This window comes from Cornus florida, unplaced genomic scaffold, assembly GCF_030987335.1.
Source record: "Cornus florida cultivar Cherokee Brave unplaced genomic scaffold, ASM3098733v1 CherokeeBrave_3.0.0_Hap2_Chr01, whole genome shotgun sequence".
Taxonomy (NCBI): domain Eukaryota; kingdom Viridiplantae; phylum Streptophyta; class Magnoliopsida; order Cornales; family Cornaceae; genus Cornus; species Cornus florida.
Window position 1 is genome coordinate 110,350,205 of NW_026775571.1, and position 21,432 is coordinate 110,371,636.

General features: G+C 34.7%; 1 protein-coding gene across 1 annotated transcript; it reads right to left on the reverse strand.

Moving 5' to 3' along the window:
* Nucleotides 1-1,531: 1,531 nt before the first annotated feature.
* On the reverse strand, nt 1,532-21,015 carry LOC132313587 (cation-chloride cotransporter 1). Its single transcript, XM_059812425.1, has 13 exons — nt 20,592-21,015; nt 19,079-19,225; nt 18,753-18,831; nt 16,692-16,783; nt 13,909-14,023; nt 12,494-12,594; nt 12,308-12,369; nt 11,452-11,679; nt 9,993-10,107; nt 8,497-8,691; nt 4,708-5,108; nt 4,051-4,212; nt 1,532-2,864 (listed from the first exon to the last, which is right to left on the reverse strand). Exons 1-13 carry the CDS (start codon nt 20,753-20,755, stop codon nt 1,774-1,776), a joined length of 2,952 nt encoding a protein of 983 aa, XP_059668408.1. The 5' UTR covers nt 20,756-21,015; the 3' UTR covers nt 1,532-1,773.
* Nucleotides 21,016-21,432: the final 417 nt, after the last annotated feature.

Below are 21,432 nucleotides of genomic sequence, written 5' to 3' on the forward strand. Positions count from 1 at the left end.
ATTTTAAAACATTTGAAATATAAAATACAAAATTAAAAAATTCTTGTCCCCACCCATCCTATTGTGGTTCCGCTCTTGATCTTAATTTAACAAGGAAAGTTAAGACACGCATTTATGATCCAGACACACGTGCAAGACTAAAAAGTGTAATTTTGTAAAATATACAAAAGTTAGCTATAAGTCCATCTCAAAAAAAAAACAATAAAACTCACTATAGAAAAAGATAATATTCCATTAAGACTTTGATTCAAAGAACCTCACTATAGAAAAAGAGGCATGACATGTTATACCAGTATATTTTAAAAAAAGGTCAGTATAGATGTTTTAAAAGGAAACGAAAAGCCTCTAATATCTGACTTCGAGGGTCGGTGGTCCATAGGATGAGTCTGGATCAAAACAGATAAACTGGTTAAAATCAAGTGGGGTGGGCACAGCTAGTAGCACTCCATAAATGACATCAGCCAATCCACCTTTGTTTTAACAAGACCATACTCTCGATGTGTATCAAACATACGACATCCACCTAATAATATTACGTAGTATCAGTTTTCTTCTCGATATGTTTTACATGTATGCTTCCAATTGAAATATCATGTGTAAAAATACTAACATGAAATTGAAATGGTGCGTTCTCACTTAATGGACATACCATTGAATAGACATATCAATGATGTAATATTTTTATTATGTTTTAAAAACAGAACGTGACGGTTTTGGCCATTCTCTTCAATTTGGTCGTTGATCAAACTTATGTCTCTTTCAATTTTAAGGGGTAAGAGTAAATTCATCTACAGCTAAATGATATAATGCCTAATATATTTTTACCGGATCGGGCCAATGGTATAACCTTCCTTTTGAGGTATGGTGGTAAGAGCTAAAACACCATAGTGAGGGAGTGTGTTGAGTGCGTGTGAATTTTTACATGCAAAAAAGAAAAAAGACAATATATTGTGTATTTTTAACAAAATTATCCTCTTTGGGAAGGGAGGGGTTTGAATTCTTTAAGTTAAATACTCGTTATCCTAAGTTGAATTCGACCAGCAATTAGTAATTAAGTTTTTCTTAAATCTGATGAATGTCATAATTTTGAATTGATTCATATTTCCCCTAATAATCCCTAACATTAGTCCCGGGCCTTTTGACTTTTTGGCTCACCTAATCTCCAGTTTTAGCTCCCCACAGCCCACAAGACCCAAAAACAAGTATAGCGAGTCAACTCTTCTTATTTTCTTCATAAAAACAGCCTGTCTCATGTGTATTGGGGTTGAAATTAGTTTAGATTAGAATTGAAGAAAACTAGTTTAAAAATTGAACTGATATAGTCTCAATTCCAATTTCAAAATTTAAAACAAAGATGAGATAATTCAGCTTATCCCCATGAACTGTAACTATCACATATATATATTTACCACTCAACAAATTAAAAACCTATAATTTGTGCAGATGCATGTTCCTCTGTAATTGTGTGTGTGTGTGTGAGAGAGAGAGAGAGAGAGAGATGAGTCCAAAATGGCCGCCTCATGAGAAGACATAAACTGAACAGCGCTCATCTTCATATCTTTCAAGTTTTTAATGACAACTATAAAAAATATATATATATTAAATCTAGCATGTAATGAACAAAAAAATTTCTGTAACAATGGTGGTAAAAGAATGAATCAAATATATAATCTACAGGCATTTTTGAACAAAGAGTGGGGTAAAGAAACATATGAACATGAAAAATGAGAATTTCATCAATTACCATCTGAGGATCCAATCTACGAGCAGCTACTACGTGAACAAAGTGACAACATCTCTGCGATATCCCCGTACCATTAAAAGCCTAGGCACATTTTCAACCAGTAGATCCATGTATTCCATGTAGAAGTATGCTGGGTGGTTGAGAGGTGGTGGTGGTAAACTCACAAGCACTACTGCAGCCATTCTAGAGTGGCTGAGTATCATTGAATTCAGCTTCAGCGTCGTGTAAAGGAACTTCTCCACCTGCTGCTCATTGACAGCCACAGGTTTCCCATCGGCCATCAATGGCGTCCCTTCCGTCTGAGCATTCTCTTTCATTTCTGCCAAGTAACTACCAATTCGCCGCTGAGCACCAGTGAATGCCGCTGCTGATTCATCTTTCTGGGGTCCATCCTCCACTTGGACGTCCCATGATTTCATTGTTACAACAATCACTTCTGCTTGCATCCGAAGATCGTATAGGAACTTCTTCACGTCAGCCTTAAGCTCCTCTGCATTAGAATCCTCCTCTGCAATGCAGAAGACCTGAATCTTACAGCTCTCGAAGCTCTCTTTGGTTAGGAGGAGCTGAGAGAGGAGAAGCATGAGACCGCCATCTCTCACAATCCAGTACAAATCGATTGTACCAAACTGCCTCTGATACTCATTAGGCCATTCGTCAAGGCCCTTGACAATAACAACAGCCTTATTCGCAACAATGCAGTCATTAATTATTCCAACAAATGTAATTGGGATTTCAGTCAGGTTTTCGCGACGCCAGATTTCAGGGTACCTCATCACCACAATGTTGGGCTTGAGATTACCAAGGCCCATAGTTTGGACAATGCCTTGGAAACCAGCTGACATGCTGGGGGCGACAACTATCTCTGCTACACCTTCACAGCGCTTGTAGTCAATGTAGGCACTTAGCTGCTTACAGGCAGCCTTGGCATCTTCAGCGCACTCGTGATATTCTCCATCTAGAATAGAGACAAAGATAGACATTCCTCGGCCTTTTTTCTTCATGCAGTTGGCAAAGTCAGCGAGTTTGGGATGGCAAGGTACATTCTCTGGCAGTTTGCCCCATGGTCGGCAAAATACGAGGGGGATAGGGTACCAATTCTTTGGGTGAACTTGGTTTGCTGCATAACTAACGAGAGGTTAATAAAAAATAACATGCATAGACACACAATTCAAGTTTGCAGGGACAAACAAGCATGCTCACATGCATGTATAGGAGGGGAAAAAAAAGAAAAGAAAAAGAAAGCCATAGTTTCTCAAGGCATTGATTAGACAAGCTGCAAAGCAAAAATGCAATTAAGCATGCAATAGAAACACTATAATGATATTTCATGGTGCAAGTATTCTAACCACAAGAAGTGAAGGTTACCATAAAAATAAACAATTTTAATTACCAAATGGACAAATATGCATGAAAATTCCAAGAAGATAAAAGCTTCTTCTTCTTCTTCTTCTTTTTTCTTTTCTTTTCGTTTCATAGTATTACACTATTACTGTTTAAGATTTTCCAGCAACCATATCTTCCTAAGAAGGGAATAGTAACAGAGGACCAAGACAGGATAGGAGAAGTACCTTGGATATAAACATGGGAGTTGAATAGTTCACAGATATCCATATGACTCAAATTTTACCTCCTCATTTTCTAAGCTATTTCATTTGGGGAAGTACAGATACATCTTAATTTTCCACTCCAATGAGGCAATGACCAATGTTAATACAATTTTAGAAAGATGCCGATGCCTACTTTTGCAAAATATTACCAGAAATACAAATCCTTTCTAGACATCCTGTGTAGTTTTGCCATTCCGTTGTGACAAACATAAATTTTTAATTCTTTAATAACCAGCATATTGTAATACAAACCTGCAATTGTTTTGATTACCAAATTTGTGACTTGTCAAAAAACACCATTTCAAAATAAAACCATTTATTTGGTATTTTAATTTTGATATTAATATTTCTCCTTTGCGGCTTTCTCCTTAATGGTAAAAGCTGGCAACTGTAAAGTGTGAGATTTGTGCCTTTAAGTAGGGGTACCAATTTGATAAAAAAAATAATGCCAAAAATTAGGTCAATGTTCAGTCTACCCCTCCCAGAACTCACACGAGTGAGACCAACACTAGGTCATGGACTTCTTTTTCACCTTTCGTTAATTAAAAAAACAAATTTGTGTTATCTATATTAGCTACAGATTTAAAATTTGAAAGTTTTGAATAGCTTCAAACAAGTACCATGGAAAGTTACGACACATTGTAGTATTTGTCACGAGTAAGTATAAAGTGCTATTTTTCAAACAAGCATACCAACCTCCTAAAGATCGAAGACTGCGGAGAGCTAGTTGAAAATATGCACTCTTGAAACCATCACCCCAATCCCCAGCTTTACCCTTAATGCTCACGTAATAATATATGAGGCTTGCCAGGGCAAGAGACACCACAGTGAACGACCAGGAAATCAAGAACATGATCACTGCAAGAGAACAACGGCAGCAGGCAAATGTGATTAAAAAAGGCATTCAGCCACAGCTATCCAAACACACATACACAGTGGCATGATTAAGCATATAATTCTAGATGCATTAGTCCATCTCATCCATCGTCTATTATCCATCACTCGACAACAAATCTTAATTTTTATGGCAGGATAAAACATGATCTTTCCTGCCCACATGGGTTACCCTTTATGCATGTATGCTTACGTCGACAGACAAACCTAATCCTAATAATAGTACCTACTCAGAAGAAAGAAAAAGAAAACAAAAGAAAAAGAACTCCACTGATCCTACTTATTTTATAGACCAAGTTTTCCAAGTAAATTCCCACACTTCTAAATCTAATAGTCTACTGAGGCAGAATGCATAGATTCTCTCTGGATAATATATTAATTAGTGTTTTTAACTATATTCAATCATTAAAAAAGTGCATAAACAAAAATACAAGTGAAATAGATGACAAGGAGGCATACCGATACAAAGTGAGGCCCCGAGAAGGGAGAGGCTCCAGTGGTGAAATTTCCACCGAGGACGCCAACTGGGAGCATCTAAAAGATCCAGAAGGAAGCAAGACAAGTTCACACCCGAGTAACACAGAAGGAAAAACATAGTTATGGTTGGTGTTATAAGATCCAGATTCCCAATTATGACACAACCAATACAGATGAAGGCAGTAAAGAGGGTAGCAATGTTAGGCTCACACCCATCTGCAACCTTGAAGTAGTTAAGAACAGGTAGGATGTCATCATTGGCTATTGCTGCAAGCAGTCGTGGGGCACCTGTCAGGCTCTGGAGAGCTGCTCCTAAGGTTGAAAGGATGATTCCAACGTAAATGATTGCTGGAAAAGGCCAAGCAATCGTGGCTGTAAGAAGCCTGCACAATTATTTAAGTTATGCCCTAAACCAGTAAAAGTAAATTAATTCAACTTCACACAGCCATCAGTTTCTAATTAACCTTAAAACAGGACTAAACATGGCATAAAATCAAAACATGTTCCAATATTTTCCAAATCAAACCAACATGAATTTTCATACATCAATCAAACATATAATAATGTTTACAAATAAAACATAATTGATATGCTTTTTAATTGAGATTAGGACCGTTGCCCATGACTCTAATTCACCAGAATATGCTATGCCCAATGTAGATCTAGAGAAGCAGATATTGTTCAATTTTTAACTTACAACAACAACAATCAAGCCTTCTTTCCAACTACTTGGGGTCAGCAGCATGAATCCTATTTTTCAATTTTTAACTAACAATAATTGATTTTTAAATTCTAACAATTATAGTGAAAACACAGCAATCCTAGGTTACCAAAAGAAAGGTAATACAACCCCAGGTTACCAGATTCTGAACCCAAATACAACCCCAGGTTACCAGATTTTGAACCGTAGAATCCGACCTAAACTCGAACTAGACACTCTTGTAACTCTGTTGTTCTCAATCTTCAAACCCGCTCCTCACACAATCCACTCTTTAATGCGTCTTCAAATCTCCATGAATAGCAACATCCGGTTGTTTTTTTGTGCGATTTGGTATTGATGACGTTTTAGGTTCCAAAAGTTGATGATCAACACACTGAATAATAACTCGTCATCAGATGCAAGATGTCAGATGATGAAAAGAAAAATAAGCACTCTATGTGCCTCTATATTCTCTGTACATCTCTCTCCAGATGCATGTATATTCTCTTTATATTGTAAAAGATTATATCATAGATAGACAATACCCTATATTTATAGCCAATATAAGAGTCCTAGTGAAATAGGAGAATAAAACCTTTTAAGATTTTGCAAGTTTCCAGGAATACACACGTTTTGATCAATCAAGATCAAGTTCAAGCAGTTGAACTTATTCCAGTACTCTTCGAGCAATGTGCATGACATGTTTGATCGATCGACCTATAGACCAAAGCTTACTAGAATTGTTTTGATTGCTTAAAGCAATAAAAGTATCACTTGAACCTCTCTGTTTTTGAACAAAAAAAAAAAAAAAAATTCCCAATCATGTTCAATCAATCCATTTCAAACGATCAAGGAGTATAACTTTGATCACTCGGGTTTTTCTGATCAAACAAACTTTCATGTATCCAAATTATCTTTTTTATGAATCAAAACATGAATGAAATGAGTTCTGATATGATTAATGATATAAATAAATAAATAAAACCCTAATTGGTGGGGTAGTAGTTCAAGAGGTGAATTTACCCTTTTACTCTTTTATCTTCAAATACTGTTTTTAGAGTCTATGGATCCTAGGTAAATTCTAACTGTAATTAATTATTCCAACTTTTGAAAATAAAAATAAAAATTACAAATTTGTATGATATTTTCTAACACTAATTTTTAGTATCCTAATAGTTTTATTCATAAAGCAAATAAAATACCATCTACATCATAAATCAATCAGATTAAAAAGGTTGTATTAGTAATTAAGCACAATAGTTACCTAATACAATGCACAATGAAGGCCAAAAGGTTTTAAGAAATTCAAATTCAAGAAGACGAGAGTTTATAAATTTCATGAATACGAACCTATTCCCATAAAGCTAAGATCTATACCATGGTTCGCAGACGGAGACGTGGGCCTATAGCAAGCCTAATGCAATGGAATTGGGAACCGTGGTTGTGAATTTTTTTTAATGCAGCACATAAGGTCCAAAAGCACACCGATACATAAGTTTTTTTTACAGAAACCAACAAATATGGTTTTAATGAATTCTAATGATTTTTAAAATTTTCTAAAGATCATTTAATACAATTAATGACTTGTACATGAATTTTAAGTCGATGCTGACAGTAAAGGCAATAATTTAGACTTTTTACTAAATAAATGAGCAATTACAATCTTTAAATGAAATAAATAACACTTCATGACATAAAAAAGATTAACATATTATATTATACATTAAAAGATTTCAAACACAGTGGGTTAATCAATTAACAAGGGGAGAAAAAAAAAAAAGAAAAAAAAAAAGCCTTACTTGGAAGTTACCAAGGGATTCACTACTTATTATCATCATAGACCATTATTGTTACCAAGGAAGGTTTTGAGTTGCGGTGAGAATAGATTAACTACTAATTATTATTATCCAATTCCAACTGATAAACTATTGAAAATAATAATAAAATTGTAAACTGATAAGTTTATAGAGAAAAATATTATTAATACTGATCAAGTCAAAAGTGTGATAACCATTGTTGGCTTATAGATAATACATACAGCAAAAGTTCATTATTGATAAACCACCATATACAAAACGTGTCAGCGTCCCAATCTTTACCCAAGGTTTCACAACCCTCTACTCCCCCCCCCTCTATCTAATCAACTGGCCCCAACATCTACTCCATTATCACCATACATCTCTCGCTTTCTCTCTCTCTCTCTCTCTCTATATATATATATACAACCCTCTCCTCAGTCTTCTACCATCTCTCTCTAAGTCGGGCCTGATTCAGCTGATTCTCTCTAATTCCCCACCGAGTCGCCATGCATTCCACCTGATTCTTGAGTATCACTACTATATCAACCCTAATTGGACTCGACAAAGGCCGAGTCAACGAACCATGATCTATACAAGTACCTATAGACATCAAGACTAACCCAACAAACTCGATTAATGGAGACCACACTAGATAATGATCTTTTGTGTAACAACTCCGCTAAGTTTTTCAAGTGGCGATCAAATAGAAGCTCTGATAGTAGATACCAGTAAAATAGTTTGGGAAGAAAGTTCTCACCACAGCAAATATGTATATTTATTGCAACCATTGGCTTATTTAAAATTTTAAAGGTAAAAGTTCGGATTGTCAAGTGTACTTGTACAAGCCATCAAGTAAGCTATGAAGCAGAGAGAACCTTCTTATATGAGCCAAACTTTTTATTTGGCTTAGTTAGGTCAGATCACTTGAACGACTTTTATCTACTAAATGACTTTCTTTATAATCGCATTGTATACGAGTTTATCTCCGAAGTGCCCATTGCACAACTTGACTTGTTTTGACTATGTGTATAATATTGAATTTCCTTAGAAAAGAATAGACATGTAATAGCTGTAACATATGCTTCATTTCTAGGATTACTGTGATGGCACATAATCAAGGACACAAATCCAAATATAGAATATTTAAGTAATTTGACACAAATATACCTACAGAAATTCACGCCACAATTAGAGAAAAGTGAAATAACTAGTTATACCTGTGTTTATGACATTATGTAAGTAACATTTTGAAAAATTGTACAATAAGTATACCTGTCTGTCAAAAGTTTCTGTCTGGTTGCAAGAGCTCCAAATAGTACTGCAGAAATTAGATACAGTAAAGAAGTCGCGAGAGTAGCAGCCAGTGTTCCAACAGGAATAGAACGCTGAGTGTCTTTTAGTGATGCAGATCGATTTGAACCAGCCATAATTCCAGTTACCGCAGGGAAAAAGAGACCGACCAATGCACTGACAATAGTAAAAATGGTAGTAGTTAGAAAAGCCATGAAACAAGTTAATTTTGTTCCAAACTCTTTGCAAAAGATCAAATCTGACATATTTCAAAGACTGACAAACATCAAAAGTTTTAGCCATGCAGGATACAACATTTGTGCCAGAACTGAATCAATATTAACTGCTTCAATGGTTGGAAAAGAAGCAAGTAGCTGTTATAGATAGTCTACAATTTTTCTTAATTCAGAAACTACGAAAAGGATACTCAATTATGTGCTATGCACTTAAAGATTCCAAGTTCGTTACTATAGTCCTAGAAACTGGATGCCATATTGTTATGACAAACGCAATGAACCCAAGATAAAACCAAGAATCACGACAGAAAAGTAAACACACCACACAAAGAACACAAAGATTTATACATGGTTTGGCAATAGCCTACGTCCACGGTTGGGATCCGGCGAAAGTCTTCACTATGTGTAAAATCAAAGATTACAAGTTTTCAGCCCCTCATTCTATTTCTGTACGAATTTCAGAGTCTTTCTCTACCACCACTCCAAACCCTAAGTGCCTTTATATATCGGGCTACAAGAGACTAATTAGGGTCCACGACCCACGAGCAAAAAACCAGGTCAAAAATTTCCAGCACCAAATTCAGGCAAGAACATCACACACACATATATATGTATGCAAGTATCTATTATTTTGGCAAGTTCTTAATGCCAAATATATGTCTCAAACATCACTAGATTCATTATGTTACCTAAACCCTCCTGCTAGCAGAATTGATCTGGAGATACAATCAGACCAGTGATGTCCAAATTCCCGAATACCACAACAGTAGGAGCTTCTATAACATTTCCCACTGACAGCTTGAGCAAGGTCATTGCCCTAGAAGGCTAGAAGCATGTTATGGAGGCAAAACAATTCGGATAGTTAAATCTATTCTGTGGCATGTAATGGAAAAGAAAACTGCATTGAGCAGCAGCATTTATCCCCCAATAGTTACAAAATATTCATCCCCAAAGCTAGTGCAACCAATAAGGACAAGTATTTGATTATGCAGATAATTCTACTAAGATAAGTTAAATATAACTGACTGAATTTAGAGAGAGAAAGAGACGATAAAGAAACTAGAGGCACAATATTTTGACAAACACCAAGTACCGCCAAACCAAATGGTACAATGATTAAAAAAAGAAACAGCAATAAATCCCAAGAAATTATCAAAATCCAGTATTTAACACATTCACATTGACCGAACTCATATAGCCAACAAAATGTCTTTGGAATCTAGAATTATTGGCACAACTTACTTAAAATCCCAGTAAATTTTTCCCTTGGGATCAGGTATTCCAGCATTATTAGTCATTTGATAATCTGAACTCCAGTTATCTTTGAAGGTTTCCAGACTCAAGCCCGTGATTCCAGCTGTATCAAGCATTGCAAGAAAATTAATTCTATCCCTTCACTGGACAAATGAGATCAGATGACGAAGACATAAGAAAATAAAATCAAAACAAGTATTAACATAACTGTCCAGAAAGCTCCAAAAGTAACGGTTCATATCAGGGCAGTGCAGAATGCTAATCAGTCTGACCAACCCTTCACAAAAGCTATGTAACCTGACAATTACCATCTGCCTAAAAGTGCATTGACTAGTATACGTTCTGCCTAAACAGAATTCCAGAGGTTCACATAGGATGTAGATGGGATCTAAATTAGCATAATTTGCTCCTACATCAGTAAACCTTCAAACTATTTGATACTTATCACCCTGGATGCATGATAGAGATTTCTTTCTCGGGAAAGTTCAATTGGCAACATATGTCAAGATACAAGCTTTTTTTTTTTTAGTAAGTCAAGTCAAGCTACATGCTATGGACACTTTCAACCAAAATAAAAATTTAAACAGGAAGGAAACCTCAATAAACCATTAGAACTTTACATTATTGCAATCTGCAAACAACTATACCCCCTCCCATTAAAAAACCACGAACATAAATATTGAAAAAGGCTAAAATTTGAGAGGAGACCAACAACCTTGTCTGCAAAGGATAAGTTTATAGAACCATGACTATGTCCTTGAGAACTAAAGACAAGATCCCAGAACATCTAGTGAACAGGATATACCCTCCAGCACAAAATAGTAGTCGATAATTTCTCTTTGAACGTGATATGATATGAGGAAAAAATTGCCTTCTTTGGTTGTGTTTTTTATTTTTATTTTAAATATATATTTAAATTCAACTTTCTGTGGCAAATAGCCAAGCAAGACTTTGACATTAAAAGGAACTTCTTTCAGGTCCATAATAACTTGCCTCCCTTAAAAATAGTTTTAGAAAGTTAAGCAAGTAATGCAGTGGGGGCACAAGACAATCTTGTGATTAACCGAGAAACCAAAAACTAGACTCAGGCACAAAGAAAGGTCATCAAGAAAGAGGCTAGCTTTGATATACCAGCTTCTTATTTTACAATAATTCTAGTTTATATTACCAAAGATAAAAGATGTACATCAAAAGGCACAACCAATGTAGAAAATTTTAAATTTTTTGGCATAACCTGGTTCAAGAAAATGACATGGGTTTAGGATCCATGTACTAGTATGCATTATCTAAATGCTTCTGGAATCATGGTGAATGAGTAGTGTGGTCTACATTATCTGTGCAATTGTACTTGTGATACCACACCATTGTTATGTTTAGACAAATTGTTGCCTAAGCACAAAAGGAAAAAGGAAAGAAATAAGGGCACAGTTTCAAAGAGTGCACTCACTTGCTGGATGATCCTTCCTTGCCAAAGCTATCCCAATAAATATGCAAAACACCGAGAATAGAACAGGTATAAGAAAGGCAGGTGCTACTCGATTGATCATTTTCACACCACCAAACACAATAAAACAAAGAATGATGGTCACAACGATCCCATAAATCTGCAGATCATGTAAATTCGGGGTTGAAATGGGCTCTGCCACTTTCGTGCCATTGACCTTTGTGACAGTCTCTGCAGTGATGAATGTTACAATTAAATTATAATACCCAACTGCTAATAACAAGCAACGAAAACTCACTTATACCAACCTCATGAGATGCAAACTAAAAGTTTAAAGACATTCACTCGCACACAACAGAGAGAAACATATATATGTAGATATATGTATAAAGAGAGAGAGTAAGAAGCGCCACATGTACTAAATGGGAGGCATTAAAAGCTAAAGTCAGAAACATGGTCAGACAATGTTATAATAAAATAACCAGGACATTTTGAATAGTTAGTAACATAATTAAATTTATTGCATCACAAATCTTTGAAGAAAAAAACTATATTACATAAACAATTTTTTTTTTTTTTTTAAAAAAAAAAAAAACCTATGCCAAAGTAAATTACTCTGTGGTGGGCCTGGTCTACTAAAGCTCACATTGATTGATAGATGGAAGTTATTGCTATAGTTCTCATGCACAGAATAGTGTTACTGAGGGAATGGGTGCACAATTAAACAAACCACAACATATGTTATTTCCACAAGAATAAATTCCCATAACCATTATTAGGGAAAAAAAAGTGTCACATATAATCGATTCCACTTACAGTAAAGAATTGAATGTCAAATGCTGTGATATCTGAAAATTACCTCTGAAAATCCCTGCAACCGGCACAGCTTTTAAAAAGGTCTCCACAGCTCCCAAGACATAACTGAAAACACAAACAAATAAAAATCAAAGAAAATTATGGTTAGCCACAACTCCCAAGTCCATCCTTCTCATGGACCTCAACCATATTGCTGTATCATCACAAATAAGATCATAAATACACTCACAGAGATCCAGCAACTGCATTCCCAAGGAAAAAACATAGTCCAATGCTGACTCCAACCTCCGGTCCCAGGGCACGACCAATAAGATAATAAGGTCCCCCACCCTAGAAGTATAGTTGGTAGATCAAGAAAGCAGATTAGCATTATTCCCATAGTTAAACTATACAACACGAACAACTCAGAATGTAAAATAGAATGGCAATCAACTTAATGTAGGTAAAAGACACCATATGAATGAACTTATTATTGGCTTTGTTGACATGCTTGTTCCAGCCCCGAGTACAAGAAATCCACCAAAATACTTATCAGCAAAAACAAGAAAAGGGAGGGGAACAGTAATGATCACTCAATAAAAAATTATACAATTATAGTTATGCTTCAAATTTCCTTTTAAGTTCCAAAACCATTTCAGAACCAGTAATCATGTCAAAAAAAAGGAAAAATACACAGAATAAACTCCAATAGGCATGCAGAAATGCAGAAGTCCTGGAGGGAGCCGAAATGGGGCCCTTCACATGAAACAAAGAAAATCTGAAGTGTAATCCACCTTCCTGGTAATGTAAAAGATGATGGTCACTCTTGTCTTTGAACAGAAAAAAGAAAACATTCTAATTACGGCTTCCTCTTCGGTGCTTCAATCATTTAGCTATTTCTAGACCAATTAGGAAATATTAAAGATTGAAAGTCTAATGTGAGTAATCTACTATGATTTGCAGATATGAAAATGTGAGTGCAGATATGGCAGGACATGGCAACATGCAAAAACCAACATACAAGACACAACTGTACCTAGATATACATAAACAGACACGCATGCACACAAACGCACACACACATATATATGTACACACACCAACAAATATGTGTGTGTATGTAGGGGTGACAATACTTGATATGACATGATAGCACGACAAGGAATTAGTGGGTTTGGCTTTGGCTTAATCATGTTCGGGTCGTAATCGTGTTAAACATGTCATGTTCGTGTTTCACCAGCCAACTTGTTTAATCTAAGTAGATCCATTAAACTAAATGTTTTGGGTCAAGACAAATACGACCCAGCCCACTTACTACCCGTGTGATGTTTAAAATGTAGTATCCTAAGAATATTTGGACTGATTTGTCAATTGGTGTCGTGTCATGTCAGGTGATCGATTTATTAAACAGGTTAGGTGGATCATGTCATATTACCTATTTAATAATCGTGTTACGTCCATGTAAATCTACATAGCAAAATACCCATGTCATGACATGACATGGAAACAAGAATTGCAGCCCCTATGTGTGTATATACGGAATCAACTCTATTTTCTTTTTACTTTTAATACAAACCCTATTTCAAGACTCAGAATAAATGCCCTAAAAATGTAGGGAAAAGAAGGCAATGCCAGTAGTATCTTAGAAACCGGTGCCTATTGTACCTTCATTGCGCCATTAGTTGCAATAGCGCTCAATGATATTGTAGTCAAGAAAGTACACAAACCACAGAAGGAGATTAACATTAGTGACCCGCCTATGCCAGCCATTCCGACAATCCTGAAACATTACAAATACAGAAAATCAATTTGCTGGAAATATGGAAAATCTCGCCAAACTTATTTGCATTAATTATTCAATAATGGTCAGCAAATTTACAATTTTATAAAGAAACTAATAGACCATCATAATGAAATCAAGTCTCAAAATCTATAAATATTTCATATCAAATGGAAATAATAATGAACTATATTTACAGGTATACATTGGATTGCTATAACATAAAACAACTGAGAGGTCCACAAGAGTACATTGATAAGGCCAGAACCACTATAGCCCAGTAGAGAAGTGTTGGCATAACACAAGAAGGATGAGACTAAGGTTGGATTCTTATTTGCTTAAATAAAAAATATTATATTTAGGATTTATCTAATCTAATCTAGTAACATATCTTTATACTACCAATTTTATTCTCACATTTTCCTGTGTGTCTCCTCAAATTGCATACCAATCAACTAGCAACAAGTAAAAAAATTGCAATGATAATGATGAAATTGAATTATTTAAAAATTTAATTTGATCACTTGAGCTTTTGTTTTTTGGCCAAGTGAAATAAAGCCAACCCAAAACACAAACAGTCAGCAAATCAATAGAGTGGGCAATCCTTCTTCCATGTGTCTCTCAACTAGTAGAAAGACATTAAAACAAGATGCAAAATCCTCCAGATATAGCATGTCTAATTATCGGTTCAATTGCATCTCTAACAACAAACTTCAAATCCAGTAATGATCCCATAAAGGCTTTGCACAGCAAACGCCAACATCATTAAAGGATCAACATTGATTACTTATAACAGGTCTGATAGAAAAAAGGCATATATCCATAAACATAACCCACGCATTCATTAACAAAACATATTGCTGCCCATTCATTACCTCACTTAAGCTGACAGGCGAGCCAACAAGCTCTCAAACTTGTGTAAATCCATGAACTATTGGGACGGTGTGTCCAAAAAGGCAATTTTCCTAGATATTTGTGGGTGCATGACCTATGCCAAATGTGGGGCATCCTAATAGAGGTATCTGACTCAATACATGGATATGACAAAGCATCATATGTGGCAGTGTATCAATCCCTAAACATACCAGTGCACCTCTAGCTTGGCTCGAGACAAAGGTATTTGCAATGGTCAATAGAAGTACTAATTTGCAATGTTTCTTTTCTTTTAGTGACTAGAGGGATGTCTCAACCCCAACGATACGTGCCAATTTTAATATAGGAAAATCTTGTAAGGCTAGCCTCGAGGGAGTAGAATGGAACTCACGACCTTCAACTCGTGAGTTTAGTTCCTAACCAACTCTTTCACCCCATTGGGGTTTATAAAAGAACTAGCTATAATTTTGTATTACTCATATTTTCAAGAATCTCCTTTCCCATTTACATATTCAAATAGACACCCATGCCAAATTTTTGGATGGAAACTTTAAAGTCATTTATTCTAAAATTTAGGACCCCAAACAAATTGGACAGTTAATGTGCAAACATACTTGACAGAAAACCAGGTCTAGAGACATGCCATTGTCAAACATATAAAAATAAAAATAAAAAGTACGCTAAATATGGACATTCAGCTCATTCACACATCTTAACATCCCTAAGAAGTAAGAAAAACAGCAAAAAGAATGATATAGTCTGGTTTGTGTTCCTAAGATTAAAAAGAAATACTTGCACTAAAACCCCGAGTTTTAATACATGGTCTCAACGACCCAATTTCACATCTTCAAATTCATATTTGTGATATTTTTAGCTCTTGCCGCTGTAAAAACCACTTTTAGAATAGGTAGTTATTTTTTATTGCTTGACCGTATTGTCAAATAGGGAAGAAAGAATCTCAGAAGTAAGAAATAATACTTAGAATTCTTCCTCTGAATTGGATAATATCCATTTCATATTCACAATTTTTTAGCTCATGCCGTTTTAAAAAAACACTTTTAGGTTGTTTTTTTATTACTTGACCTTGTTAGACAGATAGGGAAGAAAATAATCTCATAATTAAAAATGAGATACTTATAAATTCTCCCCTTTGAATTCAATATGTCCATTTCAACTCAATGATATTAAAAATGAGATACTTAGAAATTCTAAAATAAGAAAATTTGAATAAGAAATGCTTGTCAATTGCACTTCCAACCAAACATGTCGAACACAACGGTATCCTGTACCCATAACCTCATAATCCCACATATTAATGTTCTTAATGACCCCGACTGAATATCATTCAACATGAAAAAAAAAAAAAAAAAAAAAAAAAAATCATGCAATATGTAAAATTATTTTGCAAGCACCAGTGTTTGGTACTATGATAAAGGCTCGGGCTGTAAGTAAGAAAATGCAGTTTTGAATCCTAAGAGCAACCGCTTTGTGCCATTAATGCCAAAAGTTAGGTTTTTATATAATCTAGCCCTCCCAGAACCTTCAATAAACATAGTCCACACTAGGTAATGGTCCTTTTTATATACAAAATATTTTGTACATGTAATGATACTGTGAATTCAGAAATATATGAAAATTCAAATAAAAAATCTATGCATATTACAGCAATACTGATCCAATGCCTCAAATCTGATAAGCCACCAATTGAGAATATACATATTCAGGCAATATTAAGGTTCATTTGCATTTAACTCCACTAGCAGCTAACATAAATATCAGGCAGTATGATATTTACCAAGTAAATCGGATATAGTAGATGATCCCCAAAATGTTCTGCAAACATGGCACAAACACTCCCATCATTGTCCCCAGTTTGACACCAGTATTCTGCATGATTAATGCACATCAGAAACATTAAGATAAATAAAGAAAGAAAAATCATCTAACTGCCACACATTGAACAGCAAATTATGATAGGAGAAAAGATTTGATACCACAAAATGCTATGGTTGGTTTCAATATTCAAATCCAAACAGCATCAAAGTTTTAGCCAAACAATGTAGGTAAAATTTTATTTTAATATTATATATTATAAATAGCACATACAAACCCTTGTCCCTATTGAGACCTAAACTCTGCACCTGCATCTCTACCATTTTGTTAAGATATCACTAGAGTAACTGTAATACTATGTCCAAATAGAAAATAAATAACACCTTTTAAGCATATGCTTACAAAACAAGTAGATTTGCATCCCTTCAATGCCCCAAATACTAAGTCATAAAAGAGGGGGGAGGGGGGGATTCCAGCAGGGCACGTAACAATTGAGCTTTATTTAAAAAGACTACAAAACCCAACTTAACCATTTTCAATGATTAAAAAGAATTAAAAGCTAAACTTAAGGTACTATAGTTCAAATAATTACTTCCACAGAATTTTGTCTTCATCCCCTAATCCTGAATTAAAATGCTCATTTTTGGGTGAAAACTAGGAAGAAGTGAAAAGTTAGAAAATATAGCAAATAGTTAGTGAATACAATGATTACTATGAAATCTAATACCAGATGAGAATGACAAATCCACCAATCATCCATTTTAATAAGAAAGCAAAGGATGTAGCCTAGTGGTACTTCCTCATCTTCCAAAGTAGAAGATCGACGGTTCAAGTCCCAAAAGGGGCAAGGGGTATGTGAGTGTGTTTCTTGCCAAGGTAAAAATAAATAAATAATAAATTGAAAGGAACACATAAATAAAATGCCAGCAAAATGGATTTTACAAACTTGGTTGATAATCCTTTAAACTTTGGGTGCTTTTTAATAAAACTAAAGTTTTAACAAAGATTTTAGTGCTAAACTTTGATAGTGCTGAAAACTTTAGGCAAATGAATTTTCAAAACTGAAAACTTGTGGGTAAATTTGTGAATTTCGAACTTTATATTAAACTGACTGAGTTCAGCACTAAGGGAAAATTCAGGTGTTTGTAATTTAAAACTTAGATTAGAACTTTATATTTAACTGACTGAATTCAGCATTTGGAAAAGTCAGGTCTTTGTAACTTACAAATTAGACATTTTAAAGGTGAATTTCACCTTTTAAGAGTGTAGCTACTTTGTTAATTATCAAACTCACTGGAAAAAACACTAAAAAAATTCATTTTTTAGCACCTAACAAGATTATCAACTAGTCCTATGGTTTTACTTACCAAGTGACAACACACACATTTAACAACTAGGTATTTCATAAGAAGATGAAACATATTATGGTAGATTGTTGTGTTCTCAAGGTTTCTACCCATTATAATGTGAAATGAAGCTACCAAGTACCAACGTATGGGTATTTTTCCCAAGCCTCAAGTTTAAATTAGTTTTTCTGAAATTAATAAAAAAAGAAAGATATATGATTTCCACCCAGACTTATCAATACACTTAAGTATATAATTAAACCCACCAAGTTTGTTTTCTGAGTAAATTTACTGAACTCACCAACTTTATAAGAGTTCTTTAGGTAACAAAAATGTAGTAGTTTGGTCATTTCATTCAAAGTATGTTTTATAAAACAACAGCAGATCAATTTTTCACGTGCCCCTTGCTCTTTGATACTGCATTTGTTTCCTTTGCATTCTCTATTCTTCTTTTCTCCTACTTTGTCCAAATTTTCAAACATTACAAAAGCAGTTCTTATCAAGAAGATAATAATAAAAGCCACAGAAGAATAAAAATAATAATACTAGTAGCTGCATATCAATCACGAGAATATCCTGAAATTGTTTCTATTCGAACTTTCAAAGTAATATTGTTCCATGAAAGGGAGGAAAGGTGCATGAAAGATATGGTAACATGCTTAAGAAATATGAAGTACCTTCGGACGCTCAAGAGTGATAGAAACATCCTCACCATCTCTGGGACTAGAAGGTGCTGGAATTTGTTCCCCTGTCATACTGGAATAGCAAGCCTCAGAATGACACTTTCATGATTCAGACAATCAGTAGTGAAATGATTTTGGCATAAGTAAATTCTACAGAAGCGTATTAAATACGTAATAAGTCCATAACAACAGCCCCCTCCCCAAATAAAGTTTTATTAAAAGATCTAAGCAAATAAAGGACTCGCTTAAGAAAGGAAATTTTAAAAAAAAATTGTGAGTGAGGGAAAAGGAATCATAAGAAATAGAAATGAATCATGTACCTCTTAAGGCCTAAAATATTAACGAGAGAATCAAAACCAAACAATTCCAGTTTAGACTCCCTCTGGGAACCATTGACTCCATGAGTAGGCAATGACCCTTCTCTTGCATCAGAAGACATTTTCGGCTGTGTGCCCACTTTAATTTTCCTGTCACAGAATATAAATCAATAGAGAAAAACAAAAGCAAACAAGAAAGCCTAGAATGAACAAAATAAATATATAGATTTTCTTAATGTCATTTATATTGTATCATTAGATGCATATTTCTATTAGGGAAAATGTTGTAGGCATAAGCACAACTATATTCTCTCTTCTATCTAAGGCTTCTGGATGCTAATGCTATGACTTCAACAGGAATCACCCACTCGGTTCAAGAAAGAGAGGATGTCTAGCCACTCCATTAAGACAGGAAGGCACATGAATGTGTAATATGAATGCATTTATCAGGAGTACAATACATGGTAATAAAGCTGCAAAATAAATGCATAAAAGTGGACAGCACACCAAATTACAAAACAATGCATATGGCACAAATTCCCGTATCCAATTATGCATCAAATAATTTAGGGTCCCTAGAAGCATGTTTATCTCCAGGAATTCTGCTTTATGTATTTATTTTAAGATAAGATATACATGTCTCCAAAAGTATATCCGAACGGGCACTTAACCATATGTAAATTATATAGTAAAAACAAGTGCCATAGTTTCTTTAAATGCCAATTGGAAAGTATTTTGTTGTTTTTTGACACTAAAGCACCACATAAATTGCATTCTTCCATAAATTTTGAATTGATAGGAAATTATTTTTTTCCATCTCGTTGGTACTTTTATTCATTTCTGAACAAATTCCACCAACTAAACTCAGAACTAAAACATAATAGTATCTCTAATCCAGAATCAGAGGGAGACATAGATTATGTCTAGTCAAATATTTTGAGCCCATTTGGCAGGTTCTCGTATATTATATTTCCTGTTTTAAGAACTTATATCTCTCATCTCTCCACTTATGTTGACAGCTTATTTATCTTTCTTTGTATTTTCTGTTTTTCTACCCTAAATTTTTTTCTGTTTTCTAATTCCTCATAGGTCAAAGCAATTAACTTTCTACAGCATTTCTGTCTTCTTTAGTTAACTCAAAACAAACAGGTGACCAAGTACAAAATCATTGATCAAGTGGCATAAAAAACCAACACCCGATTCAAGAGAAGCTACATTTCACTCTTTCATACATATTAAAACCATAAATAACAATAGTATAAATCTCCAACTAGCCAACGTCAAGAATTTATTCATACTGTACTACTTGTGTGTATATATATATATATCCCTATGTTCATACTTTTGCTCACACACATATATATGGATAGAAGAGAAAGAGATAGTGCTTGTGTAAATTAAGGAGCTTAGCCATCCAAATTAAACACATTTATTTATCAAGTAAAGAAAATCACATAAAATTAAATCTACAAAATTTGAACCAAAAAAATTTTGAAACAGAGAATGGGAAGCTTACACATTGGGGGGAAATGGTGCAGAGGAAGATTCAGGATCCAAAGAAGACATCTCGAGAACAGCACGATCGTTGTCGTGTGCAACAACTGGGCTGTACTTGCGACCTCGGCCTTTCCTTGACGGAACTGCATTGTCTTCGGAGCCCTCAATTTCCGCCTTGTCCATTCTTATTCGGATCTACACAAATTTATATATATAGATACAGAGAGATCCAATTCAATACAGTTACCGAAAATGGAAAGATCTATCTCAGAACTCCACAACCAAATTGGAACTATATATATATATATATAATATGTATACGTATAGAGAGAGAAAGAGAGACACAGAGATAAATAAAGACAATGAAGCAGAAAGACGAAGACGCTTCGACAGGAAGAGAGAGAAGAGGTCCTTAGAGAGAGAAACGCATTTGAACGCGAAAGAAAGAGACGGAAAGAGGCGTCTTTGAATGGAGTAGGAAGAGGAAAATCGAGTTTAACCGAATTCTACGTGTAATAGTCCACGCGCCATTTAGCAGCGTGAAAAAAAACTGTTTTTTCCGGTACCCTTTTTAATTTTAATTTTTCTTTTCTGAAAATTGAAAAACCGAGGGGTCCCTTGTCCGTACTCAAATTTTATATTAAAAAGAGAAAGTGATGCTACAATTGATGATCAAATCTGTTGTGTCACTTCTCTTTCTTAAATAAGAGTTTGGAGTGTATTGATAATTTTTTTTTTTGTATTACCTCAATAATTAATGTTGAATGTTAAAGATTTAGTGATATTTTGTCTATCTTCTAAAGTGGGAATTCTTGTTTTCAAGAAACAAAATAAATATATGAATGAGTATTTAAGTTTCT